The 18183-nt window shown below is 37.2% G+C and overlaps 1 protein-coding gene across 1 annotated transcript in view; it reads left to right on the forward strand.

The window, feature by feature from the left end:
• The window catches only part of LOC131035250 (uncharacterized), a 367961-nt gene that overhangs the window by 17775 nt on the left and 332003 nt on the right, over positions 1–18183 (forward strand). Inside the window, exon 3 of the mRNA XM_057966917.2 lies at positions 5196–5363. Within this exon, the coding sequence (XP_057822900.2) occupies positions 5196–5363 (168 nt within the window). The remainder of the gene's footprint in view (positions 1–5195; positions 5364–18183) is intronic.

Genomic DNA, 18183 nt, shown 5'->3' on the forward strand with positions numbered 1-18183 from the left:
AAACAATTAAATTTGACTCCAGTTGCATTAAATTTAATTCACTTTCATAAAAAATTGGCCACTTGCGGAAAATCGCCCCATATCTGGATAAAAATCCAGATGAAAAATCATAACAAATCATCATACTTGCCATTTGGGGAAAATCGCCACGCATCAAGATAAAAATCCATCAAACTTGCTCATAAACTGACTTGGGGGAAAATTGACCTTCATCTGGATAGGAAATTTCATCCGCATCAAATTCATCTGCATTCTAGGGGAAAAATGTGGGTCATCAGGATAATTTCCCACACTTAGTCAAAATTTTGCCTCCTGGTGGAAAATTGCCCTCCATCGGGGAATTGAATGGGGGAAAAACAGAGTTCATAAAAAATGTGGTGGAAATTCACCTCCCATCAGGATTTTGGGTGGGGGAAAATCATGGGTCATCGGAAATGTGGGGGAAAAAGCACTTCCCATCAGGAATTTTGACCTTTTGACCACTAGAACATGGATTTTCATAAGGAATTTAATGATTTTTCCACTCAATCAATTGGACACTTCAAATTTCATTAAGACACATAGGTACTTAGCCAAATTCATCAAATTTTGATCAAGACAAAAAGAATTCCATCGGGATAAAGTGCAAATTTAATTTGAATAACCTCCTAGGAGCAAGAAAATAACCCCTAAAGGACCTTTTAACACTCAGGCACAAAAGTATCACCGACTTGAACACACTCCGACATATTTACGCTCAAATTTAAAACTTGTTGCAACCTAAAACTTAGACAAAATAGGATCACACTTAATGATTTGACATTTTAAATACGTTTGATCCTACACCCTCTCATTAGGAAAGGCAAACGATAGGAAATTATTACTAAACCAAGGCAACCTATCTGAAATACCTACCCTAAAAGCAAAAAAGTGGGGTCTCCATTTGCAATGGGGCGATGTGTGAAAATGTCACAACAAATAGTTAGAAAAATTGAAGAATCTCCAACTCCCCACTTGATACAATTGATCAAATTCAACAGAAGGTAGTTTTCGATATTAAAAACAAATATAGGAAAAGAAATCTTACAAACTGTCAATAAAGAAACAAAGTGAGAAACAAATATTAGGTTGAAGTTTTCAAGTAGAAATCTTAGTCGCTAAAATTGTAATATGCACCCCCTTTTTTGTGTAATTTTAGGAACAATAAAATAGTGTTTGACAATAATATTCAGAAAATACTCATATACTCACCACATCACATGTAAAATACACTAAATTCATTTCTTGTCAATGATTTATCATTGAATAGAAATAATAAGAGAGATTTAACAAATACTCATTTGATAATATTTATCAAAACTCAACTTTAAGACATACCCATGTTTGTAGATCATACGAAGCCTCCATAAAGTGCAGAAAAAACAATGATAGAAACCTTGTCCCACTCACAAGTCTGCAACATGCATATGGGAAGTCTTGGCACCAATATATGAAGAGGAAGGGTCACCAAACCCTAGGCATCCGGCCTTAGGGAGTTCCTATGCCATTCCAGACTTGCTGTATGACCCATTGTCAGCTGCTATACACCCAAATACCCTCTGTTTATTAGAATATTGTAATGTTTCTTTAATGGTCATCTTAGTCATCTTAGTCGTCTTTAGTTAGTTTCTATTTTTTGCTTCAGTTTACAATTGTTTCTTTTAGAAACATCGTCTCTTGTAAATTTTTTATATAGAGCTCTCTCTCTATTGTTTATTAACATCGAATATTTTATTTGGATTTTTTTTTTTCCAGATATATTTTTTCAATTTTTTTATAAATCGTTGGAGGTTTTGTTGAAATGTTTGCAGAATTTTGTGGGCTCTTTTGGAGCTATAATTCAAAATTTTTGTGGATTCGTGGACTTGTGTTCAGTTGGGAACTAGTGTTCACATAGGTGTTATATATTAGAGTTAGTGTTATGAATAATATTAAGTTGTTAACAAACAACTTAATATTATTGTTAGGAGACACATGAAAATTATTTATTATGTTTGTTGTAGTTTGTTATATAGGTAATAGGTTAGTGGTACGTATGTTTGCATTGAGTTTTTAAAATAACTCAATATATTTAGTAGAGTTGTTGTGGGAGTTTCCTAAATAATAGGATATGGAAATCCTATAAGTATGTAACCTTTATTTGAATGAAGGCACGAGTATATGATTATTGTGTGTAAAATTTTCTATTTGGCTTCTCTGACTTTCCCATATTTTCTATCATGGCATCAGAGCTAGAGAATATCGTGGGATCTTTCCTATTGTAGTTGAGAGTGATATTATGAGAGCAGGCACTATTGATGGGAGTCATTGTTTGTGCCGCATTATATGATATAATTAATTGGTGCATTAGAGATTGCTACAAGCACAAATCGCTATATGTGCCTTACTGAAGACACACGAGAGCATATGACGTGGAATGTATGGCCAAAGATCTCACACATTCTTTAACACCTGAAGCAATTTGCTTTGTCAACAATCCTAGTGAGATTTGAAGCAATTAGAGTTATTTTTGTTGTTGTGTAGCTAGGTCGGATCCCTTCTAGGGCCGACCTAGTGCACAAAATGCCAAGTGGTCTGTCGGCCTTGGCATTTGGATATCTCAGCTGTATGAGTCTAATTTGGGGCAGGCTCTATTTGGGCGAACCACTTGTGTGTAACTTGTGATTAAGTTAAATGTATCTTGCAACTAAGGGAGACTCATATGTAACTTGTAATATATAGGTCTGACCCTATCCTTGGCGCCAAAAGTATATGGCCGACTTGAGGTCTATTAGGAGGTATTGATTCATATATATGCAAGGTCATGATTGCATCAATAGAAATGAATTCAATAACATGAAGGACATGTAGTGTTCTCGGGGGTGACGATACGAGCTTATTGTCTATGGTTGGGAAGGCAACAGATCTGATGTTTGCTTGTGGTTAATGAGCACTACCATAAAATCAACATGGTATCAGAGCCAAGGTTCAAAGAAATCCGATGAGATACATTTAAGCATTCCAGAGGAGTGTGTCATTCAACATGATGAAAAGGAAGAAAGGCAAAATATAATTCAAAATCGACGAAACCCTTGAGCTGACTGCTTTGACGCAACCCTAGAGTCATCTTGGTCGAGTTCAATCACCTATCTCTAGAACCAGTGGTGTTACACCTTGCAATTGAAGGCATCAAATTCTATCAAAAGAGAATCGAGGGTACTTGAATTGGGCGAATTGCTTTTATCACCACATCCCTGCCTTCTTCCTTAGTCTGAACCGGTCATATACAGCGGCCGGTAGTTGCAGTCTGAGGGCGACACCTATGAATTAGGAGTCGACATGTATACGAATTCTCATGGCCAGTAAGGGGTCATTATCATAGCTTACGGTTGGACTGTTCAGGCTGAACCCATTCCACAAACTTGCGATCCTGTCTATAGTACTATTGCTTATGCCTGACACAAATGGAGTAGCCGATAGTTGAATTTTGGTGTGGCACAATTGTGATTGCGAATATTATTTCCTTTGTCCAAAAATAAGGGTATGGTCCGTTTCGGCTAAATATCAGAGAAGGCATTCTTGAGGCAATGTCTCTCCCTTTCTATCCGCAGGATATCATTCCTCGCACTCATTTTGGCACGGGCCGAGAATTAATACTAGCGACTCACATGCAAATATCATTGAAGGGGTCTAATACAAAGGTTGTGCAATCCTTATTTACTGGAGCTTAAGCTGACATGGTTTTCTAGGTGAAACCGAGCATGAGAAATCTAAGTTCAGGATTGTTGATTGTCTATCCTCGTTCGATTCTTTGCTGGAGATGTGATTTCTGAAGCGGTTGTTTTATCTGGATATTTAGTTTTTGTGAGTGATGTGGCATTTGGAGCGTTGAAGGCTTTGTGTTTGGTGGAGATCATTGATTGCCTTGGATTTTTGACTATGTTTCAGATCTGTAAAATCTGAAGGGAGTCGTAGGGAAGCATTGATGGTTTAGCGTACGCCCTTGTAAAATAATCGGGGTTGGGTTTACCCTTATTGTCTGTAATTATTTTTCTTACCAGCGCTGGGCTTTCATGGCGTTGCCTTCGCAGACTGACATCAAAGCCGATAGGAGAATAATGCAATTGAGGCGAATCTTTGGTTGGATGGGCTGCGATGTTAAGGAAATATTATGTCCTTGAATGACATATATCCATATTGAATGCATTAGAGATTCATGCTACTTTTCTAGCCTGCGGGACCTGACTCGAGAAGCTTCCAAGGAATATTGACTACTGTTGGAGAAGCCTGCGGGACAAGGAATATGGTAGTCCTGTTTTGGATGATATCGACAAGCGTCTATGACATGCTAAATATGGACGAATCAGAGATTGCATTCAAGGAAGGAAGATTGCTTGCATTTCTTCGTAGAAGAAGAATCAGCCCAGCACTGGCCGAGTTTGCATGACGAGACTCGCGAGTTTGGGCAATTTTGGGGCAAAATCGCCGAGTTGGCGAGTTGGGTGAGTTTGCCCCCTGGACTCGGCCGAGTCCGAGTCCGAGTTTGCTAAACTCGTGGGGGATGACTCAGACTCAGACTCAGACTCGTCAAGTTTGGGCGATTCCAGGCAATTTCCGTTTCTCTGATTCAACTTCCCTTCTAATGTCCTCTCTACATCCACGGAATACCTAAAGTTAGGAGATTTTGTACTTGTCTTTTACTTTTTCAGTGTTGTGCTTGTTAGACCTAAGTTAGTGCCTACTTCTCTTGTCTTACTTTTTCTAATTGTTGTTGACTTTATAAGACACTTATGTGCCCTCTTCCACACTATTCAACCTTTTTTATAGCTTCAAATTTTGATTTATAATCTCAAACTTAAATCATAGTAAATGAGGATCTAAAAGGGTCATGTAAGAATTCCTGCTAACAACTAAGGCTATATTAAAATGTTATCGAAATGTTTGTCAAACTCTAGAGAGGGGAAAAAAATAAACAGTAGTGAAATTCATTTGCATTTAAATTTGTGCACATCTAAAGATATTATGTCACAGGAAAACAAAAACAAAATAAGTACTCACAAATAAGCTGTAATTGATGATCATATTTTTGACTCTTGTATTTTGCTTGGTCAACTATTAGGACTTTTAGCAATGTTAGCTGCCTTCTTTTAATTAGCAATGAAAGTTCTCCTGATTTAGAAACATTGTTTTTTTCTCAGTTTCTTAAGCAGGCTCAATCCTTTATCTCGATAAATCTTCTTCCAAACATGGAACGAGACATGATCTTGTATAACACAAGAGCTCAGAAAGAAGCTCGAGCTCAATTTGACACCACCAACTTGGTGGATCTAAGTGAGAAGATCTTCCTTGATGTGCCTTCAGCACAGGTTGTGAATTTTTTACTTCTGCTTTCAATTTTTCTTAGTTATTCAATATTCATTCCTATCGTTTGTGGACTTTATTTAATGATTTACATCTGTTCAAATTATTTTCCCAAAAATTTATTATTGTGACAATCTACAAGGCACTTAAAGCATTGAAGTTGATGATATTGATACATAGTTCTATTATTGTTTAGAACTTAGAAGAAAAAATAGACAAAATTAGAGACATCAAGCTCCCTTTGTTAAAAAGCATTAAAGCATTGAAGTTGATGATATTGATACATAGTTCTATTATTGTTTAGAACTAAGAAGAAAAAATAGACAAAATTAGAGATATTAAGCTCACTTATGTTAAAAAGCGAAACTGCAGTTACAACCCATATTTTCATATATTAGAGAAATTTCCATGATATTGGAATCTTTGAACTTTAGGATACAACTTGTACAGAAGGAAAGGAGCTACAATCAGGGCAGAGGAGTAGATCTGGGCCATTAAGTGGAACCTTTATGTTCAAACTAATCACTATGGTAATATTTAAATGAAACAGCAGTTAACAAGGCTGTCAAAAGTCAAGGGAGGCTATAAATAACCCCCTCAGAAAATCATTTGGAATGGTTAGAAGGCAAATTACACTTGCACTGCATACAAGGACAAGCATTTGCTACATATTACATTAGTGCATTTATGAAACATTTCGTCTGATCTTGAGTTTTCATTGTTCACAAAATATTGAATGTATCTCGTTTACTCAGTCAGAATCATAAGTATGCCATGTATGATATTGCTTTTAATGTCAATGGTTTATCTACATGTTTGTTGTAAAATCATATGCTTCCAATGTCTTTGTTTCAGGGAACAATCCAATCCATTTGAAACTAAGTACTCTGGAATGTAAAAAGTCTTTTGTTGGCAACTTGTGCTTCATATGGAAAAGAACTGTCTACTCTATTTAAAACACTGGATTACATATAGATGTCCTCTTGTTTGGTCAGAAGGTGATGCCATTGTATCTTGTTTGGATGTCCTTGGAGAGATAATGTTGGCCATTATGTTGTTACATACAAGAATGATTACCATATGCTTTTTGGGCATTATAAGCTATAACATGAAATCCCAAGGGAAATGTGATGTCCCCGATTTATGACTGGGTCGGTCAGCACCAATATTTTAATTATATAAATAATAAATAAAATTATTAAATAATTTGTTAAAGCCAACTTTGGGCGAATATCAAAAAATAATTTTCTAATGACTTAGGTCGACCTAGCTGGGATATTGTTGGTCGGTTTTCTTGAGCTTGGCCGACTTGTGAAGGAGCTGGTATTAATATAGGTTATGGGGATGGAGGAAAGCATCAACGGATTTCATATTGAAGTGCATGAAATGAATGCCAACCTTCTTAGATGTAAACCCAAGGAGGCATTGCTTGTTAGCCACATTATTGTATACAGGAATAAGACTAGTTAATTAAGTCGTAATTGGGTTTGTCAGTTGGCAGCCGAGGGGTGGTAGTTGCGGTGCGACGGTTGGCACTCGCACCCCCTCGGTATCTTTATATACTTCAGAATGTAACTTGCAACAGACGAATTATGAATGGAATAACATATCTGATACTTGTTTGATATCTATGGCATTATTCTGCATTACGTACTTTATGCTTTAAGTATTCACCCGAGAGGGCAAACATTGCTCAGGGTAGGACGATCCTTCTACCCAACATGACCTATTTCGGTGCTTTCAAGTTATCATTTTCACAGTTGTGCGTGGAAAGAGGCCAAGCACAAAACCAAGGAGTCAGATCGTGGAAGACTGAGGATCTAAATGCAACCTTCAGCTCAGAGATTTGAGCTCTCCTTTGCTATTGTCGAGTGACACAACAAAGCATATTTCTTAAGAGAGTGACCGATATCATCTATTACCAATCTGAATGAAGGTTCTAGAGAATCTTCTAGAGAGGACACGAAACAAGGAAAGGGAAGTATGCGATACAAAGGAAGAGGATACGAGAGCATCATATCTACTGGAATTAGAACTACCGGCCAATACTTGTCTCTGCCATCAGTCACTATCTTGTCATCAAGAGTGGCTGTAGCTGCGCCAAATCCTAAGGCGCACTATCTATTTCACATACTAGTTCTGATGTGGGATCTTGTACTAGATGTGTATGATAATGTTGTAAGTGACTTAGTATGAGAATGAATTGTTATTCAATTTGCAATTGTATCAAAACTGTTCAATGAGTCAATGTGTTGAAATATGACTATCATTCTGGTTATGGAATAATTCATTTCCGAGAACTATTATAAAATATTTGTTTATTGGGAACTGTTATAAGTTGTTAGTGTTTGGATCCACATTTAGTTTCGGTGTTGGTATATTTCAGTGGTATAAAAGCCCCTTTCCTGCCTGCGTGTGAGTATTTGGTTCAAGAAAACAATAACTCGAGTAATTGCAGAGGGAGGCTATGGGTTCAATACCATCACTTTCACTGTTTCAAACCAAATTGCTAGGAAGATAGGACATTGAATCCCTAAAGGAAGAATGACAACCTGAAGGATCTGCTAAATAAGTGGCAAGATATCACGTTGAATATATGAACTTAAGTCCAGTCATTTGTTGAGATATAACCTTTATTGAATATTTTGAGTTTCAAATGAAGGGACGAAGGAGAAGAAGATGTAGGGAGCAGTCTTGTAAGGAGAATTTCAGGATGGCACGATGGAATCAAAATAGGTACACATTTGAAGCCACCAAAATCCTTGATGAATATTTAGGGGTGTTTGATCAAATTGAATTTGTACGTCCTTTTCATGATTATTTGAGATATTTGGATTGGATAAATCCAAGCAAAAGGGGACTTTATGACAACATTAAATGAATCAGAAAAGAAGAGAAATATTCAATAGCAGCTAAGGTGGAACTTGAAATGGTGAAGAGTACAGAAGCACAAGAGAATGTCAAGAAAGAATTGGTGATAGTAGAGCAGAAAGAAAGATCAGAGTCTCAAGATGTCAAATGGTAGGACTTCTCAATGATAGAAGATAGTAATGTCAAGGTAACATCAACTCAAACTTTCGGTATGGACATAATTGCATTATGTGTTGATTTGCAGTGTAGGAGGAAAATTGGACCATGTGATACCATGCAAAATATTAGTTGTGCTGTTGTGAAGATGTGTTTGTTTGAGATTCACTGCAATCAAGAGGAATTACAGGTTTATTTAGAAACACGCATGATTATATGCATTGATTACATGGAAGTGGGCCAAGCAATCTTCAAACTTCTTTATTCCAAGAGTGATAAGATTGTTGCTGGAGTTTTGATGAGAGACATTTATCTTAGAGTAGTGCAGTGGAGTGGCAAAGCAGTGATTCTGAGGTTGATATGGGATCCTGGTATTTTGTTTTGGGCATATAGGTGCAGAAGGCAGTTGATTTGGTATACAAGTGCTAATTGCTTGAGGACAAGCAATTTTGGGATCGGAGGACTATGATGTCCCTGATTTATGGCTGGGTCGGCCAGCACCAATATTTTAAATAAATAAATAATAAATAAAATTATTAAATAATTTGTTGAAGCTGACTTTGGGTAAATATCATTAAATAATTTTCTAATGGCTTAGGCCAACCTGGTTGGGAGATTGTTTGGGGTTGGTTTTCTTGAGGTTGGCTGACTTGTGAAGAAGCTGGTATTAATACAGGTTGTGGGGATGGAGGAAAGCATTAAGGAATTTCATATTTGTTGATGGGGAAATTTAACACTTCCATCAACCATAGAAGAGAATGCATAGAGTATATCCTATTCTCTCTTGAATAAGGGAACCTTGTATGCCTTCTGACTGTCCAAACAGGGTAAGCTCAAGGTTTATAGTGTCAGGTCATGACTAAGCTCAAGATAACTCAGGGTTGATGTGATCTCAAGGGGACTTATGCATCTGACAAGCTGGCCTACATCTGATATAACATTTTGATGATGCTCCACTTCTCAAACTGATTAAAATAAAGAGCAAAGGGATAGGGTTTAGAGAATCTAGGGACAATGATAGTAATGGCTAATGCTGCAGATAGACAAATTTCAAATAAAAATAGTTCCTTATTAGCCAAAGATAAACTCACAACTCCACTGAAACAGTGTAATCTCCAAAAGAAAATAAAAGGATTTTTAGACCATGAACATACTTTAAGTACCCAATTCTAGCGCAACTTACATGAACATTCACAATCGAACTAACAACAATAAAAGGCTCAGCCTAACCATATATAGAGATTTACATTCAGCAAACCTCCAATGGTATGAACTAGAAATCGATCATATACCCTCACACTTCACCATTAAAACCATTGAACTTTAACTAGCTTGATGAAAAGAAACCGTGCAAACAAGAGAAGGCAAATGGCAAAACACCATGCTTCCATGCTTTATTCACTTGCTTCAACTGTCATTACAACAATTTCTGCTCAACAATTCCTATTCTACTCCTTTTCTAACTTCCTACTCCTAATTCTGCTACCTACCTTCTAACTTTCTAACCCCCTACATTTAGAGAGGCTCTAATGTCCCTTTTGGTAAATTTTTTGGAATTAGGGACTATCGACTCACAAATCAATTGCAAGAGACTTATTCAAATAAAATTTTTTATCAAACATGAAATTCCTTAATAAATCTTATGAGAATGATAATTATGATCTGCTATATAGTTATATCTGATTACACTATTGATATCAATATGATGTTCAAGTATTATTTGATGTGATGAGAGTCTTGATATATGAATCTGCAATGTACAACCTTGAATGATTAAGATGGAGTATCTTGTTGTCTCTGATATTTCTTTGAAGATTATGCAATGGGAATCTGATCTGCATGTTATTGCAATATGCAATTAGGGAGTTATCTCTGCTATTCCTGATATGGTGATATGCAATATGCTGTGAGCCTTCTCCTTGTTTCTTGTAGCAATAATGCCATAATGCTGTTTCTGATTTTTCTCTGAATATATGCAAGTGTGATGGTGCTATTCCAGATTTCTGACTTTGAATATATGCAATCTGAATTCATGCTGATAAGGCTATTGCTCCAAGAGCGATCCGATACTAGATGTAGATGCAAATAAACAACAATTCCATGATGCCTCTGACTTGATGTTGGATACTCCTTTTATACCTTTATCTCCTAAGGCCGTGCCCTTTTGGAATAGCTCTGTCTTGTAGGGTCATGTCTTGTCCTTCATTGACCATTGTTTGTTAACATATAAAATTGTCTTAATGATAATCGTTAATGATATCACACCCCTTTAGATAATGGCCATCCATTGTAATTGTTAAATTTGGTACTTTCAGATTGAATAAAACTCAGAAAATTAGAATAAGGTTAATTAGCTTATTGTTTTCCAGACTTAAGCATAATAAAGGAAATGAAATGCAAAAGACAAAACACAGTTACCCTGGGAAAACCTCCTAGGAGGAAAAACCCAGTCAAAGGATCCTCAGATCTGATTATGATTTTAATTCAACTGGACATTACATATGGTCTGCAGCCTCTTATGAAGTTCGCTGCCTTTAATTATGGATCTGTAGATGTCTTGATGAAGTTCGCTGGCTGCTGTTGAGGATCTGAAGTTCGTTGCCTTTAATTATGGATCTGCAGATGTCTAATGAAGTTTGCTGTCTACTGCTGCTATCTAGAGTAGTTCGCTGGTTGCCAGATCCCTGAATATGGAATTCGCTTTTCACCGAAAATACTTTTCATTTGCTTGAAATTGTGATGTAATAATGAGAAGCAAATGCCACATTTATAGGAGACTTATTCCTTTTAACATGTCGGCCTTCTTTTAAACTTAATTAATTATATTAATTCCTTATTAGATAGGGTCAGCCCTATCAAGGAGGCGTGAAGGGTTTAAGTGAAGCGTGGAACCTTTTTGGGTGCACCGAAAGGTATTGGGCCAGGCCCTATATTAAGGAGGCAGATTCCAATGTTGCCCAAGGCAATTGGAATCCGCCAGCCCTAATTACAACCAACAGTAATGTCTTAGTCATAATTAATATGAACCAATGCTAAGTTTCTTTGACTAACAGATCATATAATTGGATTTCCTCTTATGGTAACATTGATATGGATTGCTTAATGCCTTTATTGCTTATTCCTTAGCCAGTGATATGAATTTCTTGGCAATATATATATATTACCCTTTGGAGCATCTATAATAACCTTGCACAATTGGATCTGGAATTACTAATTAGGATATCCAAGGTTCTCACTATTATAGTGCTCTACAAATTTCTTACTGTATGTTATAATCATCCTTTGATGATTTGTAATGTCTCCTTTTCTAGGTGACATGAGATGAGCAGGGGTTGACCTACCATTTGAGTTCCCGTAGGTCAATGACATGGTTAGGGGACTCATTCTGAGGGTCATGGAGCTTTGTAGGGGCTCTGTGAGCCGTTTTGGACCTTCAGACGACAATTCCTACTTTTTAGCGAGGTCTCTTATTTTTTAGGGAGAATTGGCAGTTGACTGAATGACCACTTGGGGAACCAAGGAGTAGAGCAGGATCCTTTTGAGCAGTTATAGGTGTTTGGAGAGAGGTTCCTACTTTTTAGGGCGATTCCCTACTTTTTAGGAGGTTGTGGCAGTTTCCATATTTGAGGTTCCACAGGACCATACCATGGTTTCAGTTTCAGGAAGATTCAGGAAGATTCAGGAAGATTGGGTGTGTTTCCTAGTTTCTAGGCGCATCCCTAGATTTTAGGGATGGGATTGCCAGTTGGCCCATCTTGTCCGGCATCAGTCACAAACAGGTGACAAAGTCAGATTCATGTTTGCTTGGTTATTTTGGGCTATTATTGGATCTATGCAAATATTTTAATATATTTAAATATTTCCTAAGTTAAATAAATTAAAATAAGGCTATGTATATAGCCATTTCAGAGTAATAAGGGGTTTTTGGCTTCATCTGGTTTGATATGCCTATGTGTTATAGCTCGTTGGACAGGTCTTGAACTTTGCTACATCATTCTCACCTCCCGGAGTCTTTTTGGATGCTTGAAGCTATTTATTCGCAATAAAGTGATATTTTTCTATAGTTTGATGCCATAATTGGGAAAGTGTCACTTTAATTATAAAGCGCAAGCTTTATTATTCTTTAGGGTTTGACTTGCAAAGGGAAAGGAGTTATAAGGAGATGAAAACCTAATTGATAGCATCTTTGATCATTTTGAAACTTGCGAATTTGGGAATTGCTCTGGAAGAGTGATTTTGGTCTGGGACGCAAACCCCAGGTTTGAGCTTGCTGGGACGTAGCCCTCAGTAGGAGTTGACAGTGGATTTATCTAGGATTGCACAGAGATTGTTAGAGGTAGAAGACACATCTTCTTGTCCTGAAGATTCAACGTGCATATTGGGGGTTTCAACAAGGCGGCTGGTCTATTTTTGCTGGCACTTGATTTGCAGTAGCTTCCACGCCTCTTTGCAACCACGCCTTGTTTGTATGTTGGCTTGAAGGGTTGTATTCAACTTATTTGGTCTTTCTTGTTTGTTGCCAGTAATATTCCTCCATCTGTCCTCAATCCAGATTGAAAACAACTCCAAATAAATGTATGGATTCTTGCTGAATACAAAACTAGGTTATTTGCCTGGTATGATTTGCAGTATTTTTCAGATTGCTTAAGTGTTCTTACATATGAACATTGTTTACTGTTTTATTTCACAGTTGTTGCTATTTATCAATTACTTTACTTATAACATCAAAACCCAAAAAGAAACAATCCCTTTCTGCAACTTCTGTCTATTCTATAAGATCATCGGAAAATTACAAAAATATAGTATGTTTAATTAATAATTTACAGCAACAACAACAAAAGGATCCATTTGGGATCTTTCAATGGTATCAGAGCATAATCTTGCCAGCCTGTGGGGTGGTAATTGCATTCACTTGGTGTGATTGGATTTGGTTTTCAGTTGGACATAAAAAGAATCATCATGACAGGGTTATGTAAAAATAAACAAGCAAGAAGGGAATTTGATCAAACACCTTCAGAGAGTTCAAGACACACTAGAGGTACAACTACATCTAAAAGTACAATGAGGCCCCTTGTTAAAACATTCAATGATATAGTCGTAAGCAACCATCATGGGTATTGCTCCCTTCCAAAAAAGCTACAAGATATGCTTACCTTCACCCAATTTATGGGTATTCCAAATGAAGCTGAAGATGCTATGAATTCATATCAGCTGCAAATAAAAAGAGAAGAACCGATTGACTCATCCATAAATGAGGTTTGTAAAAATCTCTATCAGGAATTTGATGAACATGCTACAAGGGATGAAGTGGTACCTATGAATGTTGAAAACATGTCATGAAGGTATGGCAACCATTCTGATTTTTATAATAGCAGTCCTTCATATGAACACAATGATGATTCAAAGGTCATGGCACATGAGGAGGAAGTTGTAGGAGGGATTCCTACAGTTGGCACACAATATATGAGTGTTAAACAAGAGGGATGCAAGGGGAAAACAAGCCATAGCAGCCCTGACTTTTATGGCAGCAGTCTTGCTATTGAGCATAATCAAGATTTCGATGCTTTGGTGCATGAGGATGATGGTTGTGAGGGGTCATCTCATGCAAACACTCATTGTTTGGGTGTTACTGATGCTTTTGATATTGAAGATACATGTCATAATGAGTCTGATTTTTCAAATCAGACCTTAGAAGATGGGAACAAAATAGAAAATGTGCCTAATGGTGATGGTTCCGAGGAGAGTTTGACGGATGTGTGTGAGTCTATCTTGATAGGGGAGGTGTATGTTGAACTTGGCAAATCAGCAGCCTCTAGCATGTCATTCGAGCCACCCCACGAGGTTCATAAAAAAAGTGATATAACTTCTCTTCCTCAAGATATGGCAGCCTTTGGTCAAGAAGAGAATAATGATTTGCATTCTAGACTTGAAGGTACACATGGTGCAATCATGGGTTATGATAATGTGAATAATACAATCTATCATAAATCAGATTTTGTGCATTTTGGGACAGCTGATATAGAGCAATCTCAGAGGATAAATTAAGGATGGTTGGGAAGAGCCAAGCAAGCCAAGTTGATAGCTCATCAGGCTAAGCTTCAACTTTAGCACATTCATGATAGTCATCACCATATTGGTAAGGAGGAACAAGAGCTATCTAATTCTGATTTTTCAGTTGATATTGGTTATTTTTTACATGGTGGTGAAGGAATTGATAATGAGGCTCATAGTGGACCAGCCACTAATGAGTTATCCTTGATTGGCATAGAAGGTGTTCCCAATGTGCCTTTGATTTTGTTACCTCTTTCATATGATAAGGCAGCATTGTACTTATTGATTGGTGACTCAGTTTTCTTAGATTTGACAGTCGGCTATGAAGATCAGCATGTAAGGGACTTCATTTGTTACATGGCTCAACAAAACATTTACTTAGCAACCTTTAACGAAGGCACATTAATTTGTGGAAATATTGGTAAAGTTACAACAACTGTCTGGAGGTCTTGGAAAAGTATTTAACACACTTTACTTGTTGGAAATTGGCTCATTGATGGATTCATATCAGCTTTGATGGTTGGTAGCACTTTTGGCTTCAATTGGAGTGAAGTTCTTAGTTGGTTAGATGATGTTCAGGTTCACATCAACAGTATAATGAGTATTGACATGATGGATGGATATGACAGTGCAAAGATTTGGGATCCTGGTATTGACATGTGTGGTGTATTTCTTTAGTGGATCCATGATGAGTTGTTTCACTTTGGGTATATAAATGTTTATATTAGAGTAGCGCAGCGGTTGGGTGAAGCAACGTTTATCAGATTGATATGGGATCCAGTGAATTGGTTTTCATCATGCAGGTGTAGATTGCTTGAGGGCAAGCAATCTTCGGTAAGGGAAGATTGTAATGTCCCCTTTTCTAGGTGACATGAGATGAGCAGGGATTGAACTACCATTCGAGTCCCCGTAGGTCAATGACATGGTTAGGGGACTCATTCTGAGGGTCATGGAGCTTTGGACGGGCTCTGTGAGCCGTTTTGGACCTTCAGACGACAATTCCTACTTTTTAGGGAGGTCTCCTATTTTTTAGGGAGAACTGGCAATTGACTGAATGACCACCTGGGGAACCAAGGAGTAGAGAAGGATCCTTTTGAGCAGTTATAGGTGTTTGGAGAGAGGTTCCTACTTTTTAGGGCGATTCCCTACTTTTTAGGAGGTTGTAGCAGTTTCCATATTTGAGGTTCCATGAGACCATACCATGGTTTCAGTTTCAGGAAGATTGGGTGTGTTTCCTAGTTTCTAGGAGCATCCCTAGATTTTAGGGATGGGATTGCCAGTTGGCCCATCTTGTCTGGCATCAGTCACAAACAGGTGACAAAGTCAGATTCATGTTTGGTTGGTTATTTTGGGCTATTATTGGATCTATGGAAATATTTTAATATATTTAAATATTTCCTAAGTTAGCGATTAAATAAATTAAAATAAGGCTATGTATATAGCCATTTCGGAGTAATAAGGGGTTTTTGGCTTCATCTGGTTTGATATGCCTATGTGTTATAGCTCGTTGGAAAGGTCTTGAACTTTGCTACATGATTTTCACCTCCTGAAGTCTTCTTGGATGCTTGAAGCTATTTATTCACAATAAAGTGATATTTTTCTATAGTTTGACGCCGTAATTGGGAAAGTGTCACTTTAATTATAAAGCGCAAGCTTTATTATTCTTTAGGGTTCGACTTGCAAAGGGAAAGGAGTTATAAGGAGATGAAAACCTAATTGATAGCATCTTTGATCATTTGGAAACTTGCGAATTTGGGAATTGCTCTGGAAGAGTGATTTTGGTATGGGACGCAAACCCCAGGTCTGAGCTTGTTGGGACGTAGCCCTCAACAGGAGTTGACAGTGGATTTATCCAGGGTTGCACAGAGATTGTCAGAGGTAGAAGACACATCTTCTTGTCTTGAAGATTCAGCGTGAATGTTGGGGGTTTCAACAGGGCATCTGGTCTATTTCAGCTGGCACGTGATTTGCAGCAGCTTCAATGCCTCTTTTGCAACCACGCCTTGTTTGTATGTTGGCTTGAAGGGTTGTATTCAGCTTATTTGGTCTTCCTTGTTCGTTGCCAGTAATATTCCTCCATCTGGCATCAATCCAGATTGAAAACAACTCCAAATAAATGTATGGATTCTTGCTGAATACAAAACTAGGTTATTTGCCTGGGTATGATTTGCAGTATTGTCAGATTGCTTAAGTGTTCTTACATATGAACATTGTTTACTGTTTTATTTCACAGTTGTTGTTGGTATTTATCAATTACTTTACTTATAACATCAAAACCCAAAAAGAAACAATCCCTTTCTGCAACATCTGTCTATTCTATAAGATCACCGGAAAATTACAAAAATATAGTATGTTTAATTAAGAATTTACAGCAGCAACAGCAAAATGATCCATTTAGGATCTTTCATGATTGAATTGTAGAGCTTCCTCTCAAATTGATAATATTTGGTGGATAAGTATGATGATTGTTTAACCATGTTACTTCTATCTCCATCATCTTCTTTTTGTACGATGGATGTTATAGTGGTGATATTTTACTATGATAAACAATCCCACAAAATCAATCTTATTATATATTCTTCACTTGATGCTGTAATATCCAGTATCCACTACTAGGAGGCTGCCGATTTCTGTAACTTGATAACAGTTCTGATCTGATCTGATCGATGGTCATGTCACTGGATGCATTTAATTCCTTTCCTTTATATATTTCAATGTGAGGGAGAGGTCACACCTCTTCATTATGGATGCCCTTTTGGCAGAGACACCCTTTCACCATTAGCCCCCTTTGAAAGAGTGTAACTCTTCATTACTTCTGCCCTTTTGAAAGGGACACAACCTTTCACCATCAGATCTGCACTTATTTAAATCAGTTCTTCACTTGTGATTTCCAAATTATTCTCCTCAAATGATGTTCTCTTCTCCCTTTTATATCTCATGTTTGAGGGAGTCACAACTTTTCATTTCTTGTCTTTGACCATTCAGTAACTTAATTAAAATATAATTATATTTAATTATATTCTTATATATTTTAATTTTAGTTTAAATATTATTATTTACCCAAAAATTGTATATCAAAGTGGGGACATTACAAAGGCACTAGCCTTTTATAGATTTTACATTTTGAACCAATGGCTAGGATTCAATCCATTCAATGTCTTAGATTTGCCCTCTAGAAACCCTAATAGCTTTTAGTTTATGGCCTCAACAACTTCCAACCGCTTTTCAACTACTCTCCAGTTGCCTTCAATTAATCCCACTAGAAGACAAAGTTCACGGTGCTCAAGACACACTTGATAGCTGGGTCAACAACTAACTTTTGGCCCCCTCTTGAATTGCATTAAATTGGTCCCAACAGTTGTCATTTTACAATAAAATAATTGCCACTACAATGAATTCATATTTTTGTCATCTCCAATTGTTATTTCTCCATTTCTACATGTCTCCTGTAGCATTAGTGTGTCTTGTCACTGCCTTCTAGAGTTCTAGAAATGATATCATTCGGCTTTCTGCATTGTGGTGGTGGTCTTTTGCTCCGTGGTTTGCCTTTGGTGATCCTTTGGCTTTACCACGATCATATCCTCAATTGGTGCACTAGATTCTCCATTCTTTGGCTCCATTTGGTGGTCAACTTGCCCTAAATCCTTGTGGTGTTTGATCTGCAAAGACAAGTAGCCTTTATATTACCATTAACCATCTTAAAGGTTTTAGGGTTAGCATTTCAACATCTTCTTCACTTTGATCAAA

This window comes from Cryptomeria japonica, chromosome 2 (assembly GCF_030272615.1).
Source record: "Cryptomeria japonica chromosome 2, Sugi_1.0, whole genome shotgun sequence".
Classification (NCBI taxonomy): domain Eukaryota; kingdom Viridiplantae; phylum Streptophyta; class Pinopsida; order Cupressales; family Cupressaceae; genus Cryptomeria; species Cryptomeria japonica.